This window comes from Hemitrygon akajei, chromosome 2 (assembly GCF_048418815.1).
Source record: "Hemitrygon akajei chromosome 2, sHemAka1.3, whole genome shotgun sequence".
In the NCBI taxonomy this organism is placed as follows: Eukaryota; Metazoa; Chordata; class Chondrichthyes; order Myliobatiformes; family Dasyatidae; genus Hemitrygon; species Hemitrygon akajei.
The window spans coordinates 171,379,451-171,396,786 of record NC_133125.1 but is presented as its reverse complement, the minus strand read 5'-3'; the positions used below and the strand labels follow the sequence as shown (position 1 = coordinate 171,396,786).

The 17,336-nt window shown below is 48.4% G+C and overlaps 1 protein-coding gene across 1 annotated transcript in view; it reads left to right on the top strand.

Annotated features, from left to right (window-relative positions):
* LOC140718546 (phostensin-like) overlaps window positions 1-16,193 on the top strand; it is a 36,566-nt gene extending 20,373 nt beyond the window's left edge. The window contains exons 2-3 of the mRNA XM_073032506.1: window positions 4,037-4,256; window positions 14,348-16,193. Coding sequence (XP_072888607.1) covers window positions 4,037-4,256; window positions 14,348-14,364 — 237 coding nt within the window. The 3' untranslated portion in view covers window positions 14,365-16,193. The remainder of the gene's footprint in view (window positions 1-4,036; window positions 4,257-14,347) is intronic.
* The last annotated feature ends 1,143 nt before the right edge of the window (window positions 16,194-17,336 follow it).

Below are 17,336 nucleotides of genomic sequence, written 5' to 3'. Positions count from 1 at the left end.
TACACAATGTCCATATCTTTCCACTTCCTAACCATTCACCTACCTGCAAGATCGTAATGAGTTAGACTCTGAGGTCAAGAGTCCATCTTATCGTACCAGAGGTCTATTCAGTGGTCTGATAATGGGGATAGAAGGTGTCCTTGAGCCTGGTGGTATGTGCCTTCAAGCTCCTGTATCTCTTCCCTGTTGGGAGACGGCAGAAAAGGGAATGTCTTCTCCCAGGATTACAAATACCTGTGAATACAATAAACTGGACTGGTCAAAGGGCACTGAGGCTGTCTACAAGAAGGGTCAGAGCTGTCTCTATTTCCTGAGGAGACTGAGGTCCTTCAACATCTGCCAGACGATGTTGAGGATGTTCTACAAGGCTGTGGTGGCCAGTGCTATCATGTTTGCTGTTGTGTGCTGGGGCAGCAGGCTGGGGGTAGCAGACAGCAACAGAATCAATAAACTCATTTGTAAGGCCAGTGATGTTGTGGGGGTGGAACTGGACTCTCTGACGGTGGTGTCTGAAAAGAGGATGCTGTCCAAGTTGCATGCCATCTTGGACAATGTCTCCCATCCATTCTATAATGTACTGGTTAGACACAGGAGTACATTTAGCCAGAGACTCATTCCACCGAGATCTAACACTGAGCGACATAGGAAGTCATTCCTGCCTGTGGCCATCAAACTTTACAACTCCTCCCTTGGAGTGTCAGACACCCTGAGCCAATAGGCTGGTCCTGGACTTATTTCCATGGCGTAATTTACCTATTATTATTTAATTATTTATGGCTTTATTTTGCTATATTTCTATACTATTCTTGGTTGGTGCGGCTGTAACAAAACCCAATTTCCCTCTGGATCAATAAAGTATGTCTGTCTGTCTGTCAGGGTGGGTGAGGTCTTTGATTATGTTGGCTGCTGTACTGAGGCAGAAAGAAGTATAGAGAAAGAGAGAGTCCGTAGACAGGAGGGTGGTTTCCTGTGACGTTCTGAGCTGTGTCAACAACTCTCTGCAGTTTCTGGCAGAGCAGAGAAGATGGGAGAATTGAATGCAGTCCTTACAGGGAAGCGAGGGACAGAGGGGAAGGTGTGGTCAGGATAGCTGTGGATATTGGTTCTTAGCTCATCTCCTGAGACCAGGAACTTCAATGTCAAAGTGGAGTTTGCTTGTCATGTGCACCAGTTCATCTATGGACAGGTGCACTGAAAAACTCGCTTACAGCAGCCTGACAGGCACAGATCACAGAGGCTGCGGACGGCGAGAGTCAGGAGGACCATGGTAAAGGGAGAGAGGGTGGAAACTGGCAGAAAAGTTGGTGAAACTTTCCAGTTCTGACTGAGTACAGTACCACCAGAAGGAGAGTGGAGTTGTCTGATCTATGCATCTCAGAGGTGGTCGTAACTTAAATTCCAACGTTCAGAATCAGATTTATTATCACAGGTCCTGTGTCGCGACATGTTGTCTTATGGCAACAGTACAGTGCAAAGACATAAGTTACAAATATCGAATAAATAAATCACGCAGAAAAGAAGGAATAATGAGGTTGAGATCATGTTCATGGACCGTTCAGAAGTCTGACGGTGGAGAAAAATCTGTTCCTGAATCACTGACTGTGGGTCTTCAGGCTCCTGAATCACTGACTGTGGGTCTTCAGGCTCCTGAATCACTGACTGTGGGCCTTCAGGCTCCTGAATCACTGACTGTGGGCCTTTAGGCTCCTGAATCACTGACTGTGGGCCTTCAGGCTCCTGAATCACTGACTGTGGGTCTTCAAGCTCCTGAATCACTGACTGTGGGTCTTCAGGCTCCTGAATCACTGACTGTGGGTCTTTAGGCTCCTGTTCCTGAATCGTTGAGTGTGGGTCTTCAAGCTCCTCTACCTCCTCCACAGTGGAATCAATGAGGAGGGCACTTCTTGGGTGGGGAGCATCCCTAGTGGTGGATGCTGCCTTCTAGCTGTGCCTGCTTTTGAGGCTGTCCTTGCCGGTGGGGAAGGTTGGGCCCTTGTTGCAGCTGGCTGAGTCTACAAGCCTCGGGAGCCTCCTCTGATCTTGTGCATTGGAACTCCACACCGGGCTGTGGTGCAGCCAGTCGGAATCCTCTCCACCGCGTATCTATAGAAATCTATAAGGGTCTCTGGTTCTATACCGAATCTCCTCCAAATTCCTAGCCTAGTGGAGCTGCTGCCTTCTTCCCACCAAACCAGACATCTTGCTCGGAGAAATTAAAGATGGCAAAGTATTCCTGGTGTCTTTCTAGCCCTGATGAAGGATCTCAGCCTGAAATGTCGACTGTTTATTCCCCTCCATAGAAGCTGCCTGACCTGCTGAGTTCCTCCAGCATTGTGTGTGTGTGCGTGTAAGTGTGACCTACCCTTTCTTTTCTGAGCATAAACAGTTAGCAGTTGCCATGGGAGGATGTGCTCTAACACTGCTCAGGAGTGGCTGGAATGTTTAGAGTGCCGTATACCAACAGAGTTTACCTGTTTAACGAGATCCAGGCAGGTTTGTCCTGACGGACCAATTCTCTCAGCTGAGGAAGGGAGCTTTGCGTTGGGATTTATTGGAGTTGATTTCAAACATTCCTTTTCAGACTGTGAGCAGTGCCAAAGAGGCCAGTGTTTGTTGTCTCTCCTCGGTTCTGTTTTAGACATCAACCCCAACCCCCACACCATCCGTCATCACAGTTCAAAGTAGAGACGCCCCAGCCAACTGACGGGGGAATCTGGAGCAAAGCACAATCAGCCGGAAGAGCACAGCAGGTCGAGCGGCACCTGCGGGAGGGGAGGGGAGGGGACCGTCGACATCTTGGGTGAAGGACTGGGAGCGGAAGGGGGAGTGTCGAGGCTGAGATTGGCGGACCGAGGAGGGGTGGGAGGTGACCTGCCGGTGGTGCCATGTAGGGATTTACAAGGTAGGGTGGGAGAGGCGGATGTAACCACTGGCTTTTGGTTGCCCGCCCCCCCCCCCCCCCTTCAACTTCAGTGGGGAGCGAAGTCTCTCAGGGTCACGGCACAGCGACAGGCCCTGACAATCCACCCATTTGCCCAAGTTTGTAAAGCTCTCCTGGCCGTCCGAGGGCTTTTGTAAATGCTGGTAATGTACCAGTTTCAGCTGCCCCTCGAGTCCCTGTCTGTGAGAAATGAGATCTGTCTTTGCAGCGGCTGAGGCTCTGCTGTTTGAAGTGGCCTCTCGTGACGTGAGGAAGTCAGGCAGTATCAACATAATCTGAATCACATTTACGTACTTTCCACTGAGGTTGGGTGGGACTACAACCAGAGGTCATGGGTTAAGGGTGGAAGGTGAAGGGTTTAAGGGGAACATGAGGGGAAACTATTTCACTCAGCGGGTTGTGAGAGCGTGGAACAAGCTGGCTGCTCAAGTGGTGCATGCGAGGTTGATTTTAACGTTTAAGTGAAGTTTGGCTGGGCACGTCAATGGTAGGCCTATGGTTCCGGTGCAGGTCGATGGGAGTAGGCAGTTTAAATGGTTTCAGCATGGACTAGATGGGCCAAAGGGCCTGTTTCTGAGCTGTACTTCTCTAAGGCTCCATGTGTCATGGAACTTACAGCAACGACATAAAACTAAAACTGTACAGGTCAAAATTAGATAAATAAAGCACAAGAGAAAGCAGACAGTCAAGTTCAGGGGCCGGCCAGCCGGAAATGTGCTGGTGGAGGGGTAGATGCTGTTCCTAACACTCTGCATGTGGTTCTTCAGCTGGCTCAAACATGAAGAGGGCATGATCCGGTGGCGAGGGTCCTTCTCGAGGCACGGCATTTTGAAGACGTCGCTGATGTGGGGAGGTTTGTGCTGTAATGGAGGTGCCTGAGTCTCCAGCCTCTGTGATCCTGTGCATTAGAGAAGCTGTGCAAGGCTGTGGTGGAACCAGTCAAGTGGGCTCTGCGCCATACATTTACAGATATTGGCAATCACTGATTCTGAATGCAGTCATAGGAAACGGGAATTGATGGGCAGTCCATCTGGGCTTGTGACTGGGAACAGTCCTCACATTACCTGGGTCCTCATCCTCTCCTGTTCCTTCCAGCTGAACATCTCCTTCAATGACTCGGAGTCCATCTTTGAGTACCCGTCGGAACTGGCGCTTCTGGCAGAGTTTGGCGCAGGCGAGGACGAGGTGCTACCCCAGGCCCGGGACCCTCAGGAGGAAGAGGAGGAGGAGGAGGAAGAGGCGTTGGTCTCCCGGCTTGAGGCGCCTGGCTCGCCTGTGATCCGAAGGGCAGTCCGCAGAAAACCGCTGCTCGTAGGTAGGTGTCTCTGCGTGGATCAGGATGAGGATGAGGCAAGATCGAGGTGCCCTCCACAGCCCTCACAATCGGACACATGATGGTTGTGCGGTCCCAATCGAGAGAGTGGCCTGCACAAAACCATCCCCCAAACCTGACACCAACCTCCAAAATCACCATCTCTAAATCACACTCACCCTTGACCATAGACTGGGTACATCACCATCTCTAAATCACACTCACCCTCGACCATACACTGGGTACATCACCATCTCTAAATCACACTCACCCTCATCCATACACTGGGTACATCACCATCACTAAATCACACTCACCCTGTAACATAGACTGGGTACATCACCATCTCTAAATCACACTCACCCTCGACCATAGACTGAGTACATCACCATCTCTAAATCACTCTCACCCTCATCCATACACTGGGTACATCACCATCTCTAAATCACACTCACCTTCGACCATAGACTGGGTACATCACCATCTCTAAATCACACTCACCCTGTATCATAGACTGGGTACATCACCATCTCTAAATCACACTCACCTTCGACCATAGACTGGGTACATCACCATCTCTAAATCACACTCACCCTGTATCATAGACTGGGTACATCACCATCTCTAAATCACACTCACCCTGTATCATAGACTGGGTACATCACCATCTCTAAATCACACTCACCCTCGACTATAGACTGGGTACATCACCATCTCTAAATCACACTCACCCTCGACCATAGACTGGGTACCTCACCATCTCTAAATCACACTCACCCTGTAACATAGACTGAGTACATCACCATCTCTAAATCACACTCACCCTCGACCATAGACTGGGTACATCACCATCTCTAAATCACACTCACCCTCGACCATAGACTGGGTACATCACCATCTCTAAATCACACTCACCCTCGACTATAGACTGGGTACATCACCATCTCTAAATCACACTCACCCTCGACCATAGACAGGGTACATCACCATCTCTAAATCACACTCACCCTCGACCATAGACCTGGTACATCACCATCTCTAAATCACATTCACCCTCGACCATAGACTGGGTACATCACCATCTCTAAATCACACTCACCTTCGACCATAGACTGGGTACATCACCATCTCTAAATCACACTCACCTTCGACCATAGACTGGGTACATCACCATCTCTAAATCACACTCACCCTCGACCATAGACTGGGTACATCACCATCTCTAAATCACACTCACCTTCGACCATAGACTGGGTACATCACCATCTCTAAATCACACTCACCCTCGACCATAGACTGGGTACATCACCATCTCTAAATCACACTCACCCTCGACTATAGACTGGGTACATCACCATCTCTAAATCACACTCACCCTGTATCATAGACTGGGTACATCACCATCTCTAAATCACACTCACCCTTGACCATAGACTGGGTACATCACCATCTCTAAATCACACTCACCCTCGACTATAGACTGGGTACATCACCATCTCTAAATCACACTCACCCTCGACCATAGACTGGGTACATCACCATCTCTAAATCACACTCACCCTCGACCATAGACAGGGTACATCACCATCTCTAAATCACACTCACCTTTGACCATAGACTGGGTACATCACCATCTCTAAATCACACTCACCCTTGACCATAGACTGGGTACATCACCATCTCTAAATCACACTCACCCTCGACTATAGACTGGGTACGTCACCATCTCTAAATCACACTCACCCTCGACCATAGACAGTGTACATCACCATCTCTAAATCACACTCACCCTCGACCATAGACTGGGTACATCACCATCTCTAAATCACACTCACCCTCGACCATAGACTGGGTACATCACCATCTCTAAATCACACTCACCCTTGACCATAGACTGGGTACATCACCATCTCTAAATCACACTCACCCTCGACTATAGACTGGGTACATCACCATCTCTAAATCACACTCACCCTCGACCATAGACTGGGTACATCACCATCTCTAAATCACACTCACCCTCGACCATAGACAGGGTACATCACCATCTCTAAATCACACTCACCCTCGACCATAGACTGGGTACATCACCATCTCTAAATCACACTCACCTTCGACCATAAACTGGGTACATCACCATCTCTAAATCACACTCACCCTCGACCATAGACCTGGTACATCACCATCTCTAAATCACACTCACCCTGTATCATAGACTGGGTACGTCACCATCTCTAAATCACACTCACCCTCGACCATAGACAGGGTACATCACCATCTCTAAATCACACTCACCCTCGACTATAGACTGGGTACGTCACCATCTCTAAATCACACTCACCCTCGACTATAGACTGGGTACGTCACCATCTCTAAATCACACTCACCCTCGACCATAGACTGGGTACGTCACCATCTCTAAATCACACTCACCCTCGACCATAGACAGTGTACATCACCATCTCTAAATCACACTCACCCTCGACCATAGACTGGGTACATCACCATCTCTAAATCACACTCACCCTCGACCATAGACTGGGTACATCACCATCTCTAAATCACACTCACCCTCGACCATAGACAGGGTACATCACCATCTCTAAATCACACTCACCTTCGACTATAGACTGGGTACGTCACCATCTCTAAATCACACTCACCCTCGACCATAGACTGGGTACATCACCATCTCTAAATCACACTCACCCTCGACCATAGACAGGGTACATCACCATCTCTAAATCACACTCACCCTCGACCATAGACTGGGTGCATCACCATCTCTAAATCACACTCACCCTCGACCATAGACAGGGTACATCACCATCTCTAAATCACACTCACCCTCGACCATACACTGGGTACATCACCATCTCTAAATCACACTCACCCTCGACCATAGACTGGGTACATCACCATCTCCAAATCACACTCACCCTGTATCATAGACTGGGTACATCACCGTCTCTAAATCACACTCACCCTCGACCATACACTGGGTACATCACCATCTCTAAATCACACTCACCCTCGACCATAGACTGGGTACATCACCATCTCTAAATCACACTCACCCTCGACCATAGACAGGGTACATCACCATCTCTAAATCACACTCACCTTCGACTATAGACTGGGTACATCACCATCTCTAAATCACACTCACCCTGTATCATAGACTGGGTACATCACCGTCTCTAAATCACACTCACCCTCGACCATACACTGGGTACATCACCATCTCTAAATCACACTCACCCTCGACCATAGACTGGGTACATCACCATCTCTAAATCACACTCACCCTCGACCATACACTGGGTACATCACCATCTCTAAATCACACTCACCCTCGACCATAGACTGGGTACATCACCATCTCTAAATCACACTCACCCTCGACCATAGACTGGGTACATCACCATCTCTAAATCACACTCACCCTCGACCATACACTGGGTACATCACCATCTCTAAATCACACTCACCCTCGACCATAGACTGGGTACATCACCATCTCTAAATCACACTCACCCTCGACCATAGACTGGGTACATCACCATCTCTAAATCACACTCACCCTCGACCATAGACAGGGTACATCACCATCTCTAAATCACACTCAAACTCGACTATAGACTGGGTACATCACCATCTCTAAATCACACTCACCTTCGACTATAGACTGGGTACATCACCATCTCTAAATCACACTCACCCTCGACCATAGACTGGGTACATCACCATCTCTAAATCACACTCACCTTCGACTATAGACTGGGTACATCACCATCTCTAAATCACACTCACCCTCGACCATAGACTGGGTACATCACCATCTCTAAATCACACTCACCTTCGACTATAGACTGGGTACATCACCATCTCTAAATCACACTCACCCTCGACTATAGATTGGGTACATCACCGTCTCTAAATCACACTCACCGTGTATCATAGACTTTGTACGTCACCATATGATTATCTTTGGGAGTTGATCATTACTGGCCAATTTCCAGCACAACGACAGGATGGAATGATGTGTGTCCAGTTCCCTGTCATAATCCGGAGTATGCCCAGCCAGCAGCTGGAACTGCTCACGTGGATTAAACTAGGTCATCCATCAAGTACCGTGTTAGGAGGCACCTGAACCCACCCTCCTCATTGGCCCCACAGCCGACTATCAGCCTCAGTTGACCTCAAGGAGCTAGAAGCTGGTTGCAGAATTTGTCATATTTATTTTGAAGTTTGCACTTAGAGAGTGAAGAATGGGTTGGTAGCAGGGCTTTGAGTTGTGAATCTGCCAGAAGGCCTGTTGCCATGGGAACATTGCCAGTGATGTTCAGATTGTGGAGCTGTGGCAAATGTTTCAGGCAAGCTCACCGTCTTCTTTTGGTGTGGAGTTTGTGACTGGGAATGAGAGCTTTGGAACCTTTACTCTAGACCTAAGCTGACCATGCCTGCCCTGGGAACGTTAGGACAGCATAAAGGGAACCTTCTCTAACCCAGACTGCTGCTACCCTGGGAATGTTTGTTGGGGCACAGAGGACAGTTTATTCTCCCAGGTTGTCCCCCCCTCGCCATTTGGCAAAGTTAGGACAGAAGCAACTTTACTCTGCATCCAACCTGTGGTTTACAATGTGTATTGTAGAGGAAGATTAGATGGCCCATCAAATCCATGAGTTTTCTGAGAAAATTTCTATCTCCTCCATTCATTCACTCATTTTCTGTAACCCATTTGGCCCTCAGTCTTCCTGCTGCACCTGAGGTGGATATGGGATCATTTTCAGAAGGGACTCCACAAAGCTTTAAAACCATCTCTGACACTTTCTCACGCTCTGTGTACGCTTAAGAATCTGCACGTTAATCATTTTTCCAACACACATGCACTTATTTTAGGATGGGATTTCTGATGTACTGTTCATGTCAAAGACAGGGTGACAAGCTGCGGAGTAAACTTACCAGGCTCACTAAGTAATAAAGAGTTAAATCGGTGTGAAAGATAGCAATTTTCAGCATGTGATTTTTCAGGTTTAGATAACCAACTCCATCTTCCCTTTTGCTCAAGTTGTACTTCTTCTGTAGATGTACTGTGGAGAGCATTCTGACAGGCTGCATCACTGTCTGGTATGGAGGGGCTACTGCACAGGACTGAAAGAAGCTGTAGAGGGTTGTAAATTTAGTCGGCTCCATCTTGAGTACTAGCCCACAAAGTGCCCAGGACATCTTCAGGGAGCAGTGCCTCAGAAAGGCAGCGTCCATTATTAAGGACCTCCAGCACCCAGGCCATACCCTTTTCTCACTGTTACCGTCAGGCAGGATGTACAGAAGCCTAAAGGCACACTCTCAGTGATTCAGGAAAAGCTTCTTCCCCTCCGCCGTACAATTCCGAAATGGACGTTGAAGCTTTGGACATTACCTCACTTTTTTAATATACAGTATTTCTGTTTTTGCATATTTTAATAATTATTCAATATATGTAACTGACTTGTTTATATTATGTTTTATTTTATTTATTATTATTTTTCTCTCTCTGCTAGATTATGTATTGCATTGAACTGCTGCTGCTAAGTTAACAAATTTCACATCACATGCCGGTGGTAAAAAACCTGATTCTGAAGATTTCCAGCCTCAACAGAATCTCTTGTGTCCTGTTTCCCCTTAATTCCTCGATCTATTTCTATAACACGAGCAGTTCCATTTCAGTAAACAGCCCGATTTTATCCAATAACTTGAGAGCAAATGAATGTTTTGTTTTTTTGCTTCTTGACCTTGTGGGCCAAGAATGTAAATAGACACGGGTAGACTGGTGGGTCAATCTCCGTCAGTAAGATCGCAGCTGATTCAGTCTCGGCCTCAACACCAGTCTCTTTCTCACTCCCTGTATCCCTTCACTTCACTCCCTTGTAGTTTAAATATCTGTCGGTCTCTGCCATGGAGATATTCAAAGATTCCGACTCAGGACAGAGAGTTGTACCCTTCTGCTGGGAGACATTTCCCCCATCCCCATTTTACATGGGAGGATCAGAATCCGGTTTATTGTCACTGGCATTTGGTGTTCTGTATATTTTGTTCTCAATAATAAAAATCTGTAAATTACAGTGAGTGTATAGAAATGTTAAATTAAATAAATAACAGAAATAGAGGGAATAAAAGCAGTGAGATAGTGTTCATGGGTTTAATGTCCATTCAGGAATCAGATGGCAGAGGGGACGAAGCTGTTCCTGATTCACTGAATGCGTGCCTTCAGGCTTCTGTACCACCTACCCGAAGGTAGGAGTGAGAAGAGGACATGTCCTGAGTGATGGGGGTCCTTTTTGATGGATACTGCCTATTTGAGGCATCGTTTCGTGAAGGTGTCCTGGACGCTGGGGAGGCTGGTGCCCATGATGGAACTGACTGAGTCTTCAGCGGTTTCCAATCCTGGGCAGTGGCCCCTCCATACCAGATGGTGGTGCAACCAGTTAGAATGCTCTCCACCGGACATCTGTAGAAATTTGCAAGTGTCTTTGGTGACATAACAAATCTCCACAAACTCCTACTGAAATACAGCCACTGATGTCTCTTCTTTGTAACTGAATTGATATGTTGGGCCCAGGGTAGATCCTCAGGGATGTTGACATGCAGGAACTTGAAGCTGCTCACCCTTTCCACTTCTGATCCCTCGATGAAGGCAATGAAACTGTGTTCGCCTGTGCTGTGTAGCCCCTCGAAGGGAAATATCCAGCTTGCCAATGATCTTGATTTTTCCATACATTCACTTTGCCTTCTGTACGCCCGTGAGTATAGACTCAATCTGATCGATCACTCATCATGGGAGACTCAAGAGATGCAGATGCTGGAATCTGAAGCGTTTAGGGGGCGTCATGGTGACATGGCGGCTAGCATAACACTATACAGCACCAGCGACCCGGGTTCAATTCCCTTTGACCGTGTGAATTTCCTCCAGGTGCTCTGGTTTCCTCCCACGGTCCGAAGATGTACGGGTTAGTAGGTTAACTGGTCACATGGGTGTAATTGGGCAGCACAAGCTCACTGGGTTAGAAGGACCTGTTACTGTGCTGTATGAGTGATTAAAAAACTGTTTTGCCCCTTATCCTAGTAGTCCCATCAACCCTTCTTTTCCCTTCCTCACCCTCTCTATCTGCCCATCACTCGCAGGTTCCTCCGTCCACTTCCCCTCTCCACCTTTACTCCATGGTCCACTGTCCTCTCCTATCAGATTCTACCTTCTTCAGCCCTTCCACCTATCATCTCCTGGCTTCTTACATCATTCCCATTGCCTGTCTACATCGTTCCCCGCTCACCTGAATCAACCTGTCATCTGCCCACTCTTCCCAGCTACCTCTCCTCTTTCTGCCTAGTCCACGTGAAGGGTCCCGGCCCGAAACGCCGACTGTCCATTCCCCTCGAGAGATGCTGCCTGACCTGTTCATCTTGTGTCCGCTTGCTCCAGTTTTCCAGCATCTGCAGGCTCTCTTGTTGCTACGCACAATCTGTGGGAGAAATCCAGTGGGTCGAGCAGCATCCGTGGGAGAAATGAATTGTTGACATTTCAGATCCTGCCAGGGTTTTGAGCTGAAACGTCAGCAATTCTTCCCTGACGCTGCTCAGCATGCTGAGCTCTCTCAGTAGATAGTTTGTTGCTCTGCCCAGTGAACTCTTCCTCAATGCCTCAAATGTAAACTCATCTTTCCTCAGCCAAAACAGAACTTCCATTGATGAAGGGCCTCAGACAGACACACCGGTTATTTATTCCCCTCCATCAATGTTGCCTGACTTGCTGAGTTTCTCCAGCATTTTGTTCAGGTTCTCAAGATTTCCAGTGCCTGTAGCTTCTCGTAAGCACAAGAAATTCTGCAGATGCTGGAATTCCAGAGCGATACCCTTGCAAAATGCCGGAGGAACTCAGCAAGTCAGGCAGCATCTTTGGAAATGAATAAACAGTCGCTGTTTCGGGCTGAGACCCTTCTTCGGGACTGGAAAGAAATGGGGAAGATGCCAGAATAAAAAGGTGAGGGGGGGGGGGTTTGATAGCTGGAAGGTGATAGGTGAAACCATGTGGGTAGGAGGGTAGAGGGCAGGAGAGGAAGGAATCGGATGGGAGAGCAGGGTGGGCCATGGGAGAAAGATAAGGAGAGGGAGACCCAGGGGAAGCTGATAGGCAGGTGAGAAGAGGTAAGGACAAAGTGGGGAATAGAAGAAAAGGGGAGAGGCAAAATATCTTTTACTGGAAGGAGAAATCGATATTCACACCATCAGTTTGGCGGCTACCCATGCGGAAAGCAGAACTTCCCCGGTTGCCAAACACTTTAATTTGGATTCCCATTCCCATTCTGACAAGTCGGTCTGTGGCTGCCTCTTGTGCCATGGTGGGGCTGCCCTCGGGGTGAAGGAGAAACACCTTGTATTCTGTGTGGGTAGTCTCCAACCTAATTGCATCAATATCGATTTCTCCTTCTGGTAAAAAAAATTTACCTCATCCCCTCTTCTATTCTCTTCTCAGGCCTCTTACCTCTCCTCACCCACCTATCACCTCCCCCTGGGTCCCCTCCTTCCCTTTCTCACAGGGTCACTCCCCCCTCCAATCAGGTTCCTTGCTCTCCAGCCCTCTACCTTTCTCACCCATGCTTCACCTCTCACCTTCCAGCTAACCTCCCTCCCGTTCCCCACTTTATACTCTGGCATCCTTTCTGGTCATGGAGAAGGGTCTCGGCCTGAAATGTCGACTGTTCGCTCTTTTCCTTTGACGCTGCCTGGCCTGCTGAGTGCCTGCAGCATTTCCTGTGTGCGGTAACACCCCGTGTTTGTGGTTTTCTGGCCACCAGACTGATCACTCCGTACGGAAGCACACAAGGTCGTGCAAAAGGGAGAGGTGTTACACTTGCAGACAATGAGCAAGAGCCACGACAAGGTGGATTGGAAGATCCACGGTTCACCTGTATTGTACAAGGGGCCCCTTCAAGAGTCCCAGAACAGCAGGATAGAAGCCGTCCTTGAGCCTGGTGTCCTCAAGATTTTGTAACTTCTGCCCGATGGGACTGGGGTAGAAATGGGAACCCACAGACATAGACATCTACAGCACATTACAGGACCTTCGGCCCACAGTGTTGTGTCGACTATGTAACCTACTCTAGAAACTGCCTAGCGCATAGCCCTCTAATTTTCTAAACTCCATTTGCCTACGTAAGAGGTTCTTAAAAGACCCTCTTGTATCTGCTTTCACCACCACTGCCAGCAGCCCATTCCATTCACCCTCCACTTCCTGAGTAAAAAAACATACCCCTGACATCCCCTCGACACCTACTTACAAGTACCTTAAAACTATGCCCCCTCGTGATAGCCATTTCAGCCCTGGGAAAAAGCCTCTGGCTCTCCACATCATTGTATACACCTCTATCAGGTCACCTCTCATCCTCCGTCACTCCAAGGAGAAAATCCAAGTTCACTCAACCTATTCTCATAAGGCATGCTTTCCAATCCAGGCAACTTGCTTGTAAATCTCCTCTGCGCTCTCTCTATAGTATCCACATCCTTCCTGTAGTGAGGTGACCAGAACCGGACGCAGTACTCCAAGTGGGGTCTGACCGAGGTCTTATATAGCTGTAACATTAGCTCTCGGCTCATGAACTCAATCCCACTGATGAGTATGCCTTCTTAGTGACACTGTCAACCTGCGCAGCAGCTTTGAGTGTCCTATGGACATGGACCCCAAGATCTCTCAGATCCTCCACACTGCCAAAAGTCTTAGCATTAATATTATATTCTGCCTTCAGATTTGACCTACCAAAATGAACCACCTCACACTTATCTGTGTTGAAGTCCATCTGCCCAGGGTGAGAGTTGTGTTGATAATGGTGTCTGCCTTTCTCAGGCAGCAGGGAAGTGTGTGCAGTAAGTTGATGTAATAAGATCTCGGCTGATTTACATGACCTGCAGTCACGATGATGCATCTGTGCCTTGGAAACAGTTTCATTGTTCAAGTTGATCTGCGGATGGGAGTTGTTGACTCAGCCCTGGCAACAAGCCTCCCTCCGTCAACTCCACAAACTTCCTTCCTCTCCTGACCTATGTTGTTTTCCCCTTCACAGACGAGAGCTGCAGGTGATGCTGGACAGCCGCCACCCGACGCTCGACTTCCGTAAATGCCACCGAACTCTGCTTTAAGTCTCGTAAGCTGCTGAGGACCACGTACTTAACGAGAACAAAGATCACAATCCAGGAGCCTTTGGTTTCCCCTCCGTTCACTGGGCCTGCAGTGGACGCCTCTGTCAAAGTGGTTCGCTTCCTCTGGGTGATTTTCTCAGGAACGAACATCTCCACCAGGTCAAGTGGAACTTGTGACCACAGCCGGAGAGAATGGACATCGTGTGTTTATACTGTTAGAGGACCGCTGCGGTTCCTCGCTCGAACATAACTTCCCAAATGCCAAATCCTTTTTCCTAGCTTCACATGCCGGATTACATGAAGTTCTTGAAGAACGTAGGCTCCTGCAGGAGGAACAGTTGCCATGGTGACGTGTGTGTGTGTGTGCGTGTGCGTGCACAAGTAAAGGGGGATTTGGTATGTCAATAATATTTATTCCTCTCCTCGTGTGTAAACAGGGTTGAGTGCTGTACTGTGACAGGGTTTCTCTCAGTGGAGAGACAGGACACTGGGCAGAATCAATCCTTCCCCCCCCCTCCCCCACCACCGACCCTGCTGGTGAGGGTGAAGTAAGTGCGACGGAGGCATGGTACGGTCCAGACCTGGACCTCATCTGTGCTGTGGGGAGGTTCGCAGTTCCCAGTGGCTCAACAGTGTATTTCACACAGATCCCACTGGGCAGGACCTCTCCAGCAGCACTGTCCATCCTGGAGCGAGCCTGCCATTCTCTCACTTCCTGTCATCGGCTTACGACCCCGCTCACGGCAAACAGATTATCACGAGGCGTGGAGACCCTAGCCAGCCTACCCTGGGATCTTCCAACCCTAATTCCTTCATCTTCCCTGTCTCCCTCTACATAGCATTTTGGGAATTGGGAAAACAGGGAGGAGCCATAAGACTATAAAATATAGGATTAGAATTAGGCCATTCAGCCCATCGAATTCGCCCTGCCACGCACTCATGCCTGATATTTCTTTCTAACTTGCTTCTCCCACCTGCTCTCTGTAAATCCTAACCCCATTACCAATCACAAACCTCCTCGATCTCTGCCGTAAGTACAACAACTTGGCCTCCACAGCTCTCTGTGGCAGTGAGTCCCAGAGATTCACCGCCCTCTGCCTGAAGAAATCCCTCCTCCTCAGGGATGTAAAAGGACGTCCCTTCATTCGGAGGAGAATGTAACGACCCCAGCTACTTGTCCATCCTGGGATGACCAGTCCCAGTGAACAGCAATCAGTGTGCAAGGAAATATGTCCACCTCCGACTCAGGAATTCTTCCCCCAAAATGACAGGGTTTCCCCAACCCTCACCCCCACTGGCCTCTCTCTCTCTCTCCAAGTCATTCAGACACAATCCCTCTGAATAATCCTGGGAATTGTCCCACCTTCTAGTCATGCATCTCTTCTGCCTGGAAGTGGAATGCACTCAGCTCCTGTTAATCAGAGGCCCTGCACGGGATAAATCCTGGGATTATCCGTGACAACTGGCTGGTCCCAGGATCACTATCAGGATATGAGATTTCCTAAAAACCACCCCTTCCTGCTCCCAGTCCGGATACAGTCTTCCAGTCCACACAAGACATTCCCGTCTCCCAGTTTACAAGCTCCAGATTGTAAGTGTTTTTTTCTAATATAAACTTTACAGTAGATTTTGTGTGTGAGTGTGAGTTTTTATTACGAGTTTGGTGTGAGTGGTTAAACGATGCATGCCAACTATTCAGCTGTCACAGCCGTATCCTCCTTGAAAGTGTACTCGCACATGAACCTCAATAAAATTTTGTAACTGGTTCAAGGGTGGCTGAAGTCCAGGTATTGGAGTTGTAAGCAACATCAAACAGTACAGCATCAGAACAGGCCCTTTGGCCCACAGCATCTGCATCAGGCATGACACCAAGTTAAACCAATTCTATCTGCCTGCATACAAGACCATCATAAGGCACAGGAGCAGAGTGAGGCCATTTGGCCCATCGAGTCTGCTCCGCCATTTCATCATGGCTGATCCAATTTTCCTCCCAGCCCCAATCTCCTGCCTTCTCCCCGTAACCCTTCATGCTCTGACCAATCAAGAATCTTACCAACCTCTGCCTTAAATATACACAAAGACTTGGCCTCCATAGCTGCCTGTGGCAAAGAGTTCCACAGATTCACCACTCCCTGGCTAAAGAAATTCCTCCTCATCTCCATTCTAAAAGGACACCCCTCTAATATGTGGCCATGTCCCCTGGTCTTAGACTCTCCCACCACAGGAAACATCCTCTCCACATCTGCTTTATTGAGGCCTTTCACCATTCGATAGGTTTAAATGAGGTCACCCCTCGTTCTTCTGAGGCCCAGAGCCGTCAAACACTCTTCATATGACAAGCTGTTCAATCCTGGAGTCATTTTGGTGAACCTCCTCTGTACCCTCTCCAGTGTCAGCACGTCCTTTCTCAGAGAAGGGGCCCCAAACTGCTCACGATACTTGATACATACCTTGCCTATGCATGTGTCTGTCTAAATGTCCCTTAAGCAACACCATCACATCTGTTCTCACCACATTATTATCATCCAGGTTGTTGATTTAGATGATAAAGGATCTAGCATCAATCCCTGTGGCACTCCACTAGTCACAGGCCTCCAGTCAGAGAGGCAACCATCTACTACCAATCTCTGGCTTCTCCCACAAAGTCTAATCCAATTTACTACCTCATCCTGAATGCCGAGCGACTGAACCTTCTTGTCCAGACTCCCACGTGGGACATTGCCAGATTTCTTGCTAACGTTCATGTAGACAACATCCACTGCCTTGCCTTCATCCACTTTCCTGGTAACTTCCTCAAAACTGGGTAAGATTGGTTTGACATGACAGCACCTGGTAGCCCATTCCAGGCACCTATCACTCTCTGTCTATCCCACCCCCGGTGTTTCTGCCCCTCCAGACGCTGCCAGACCTGTT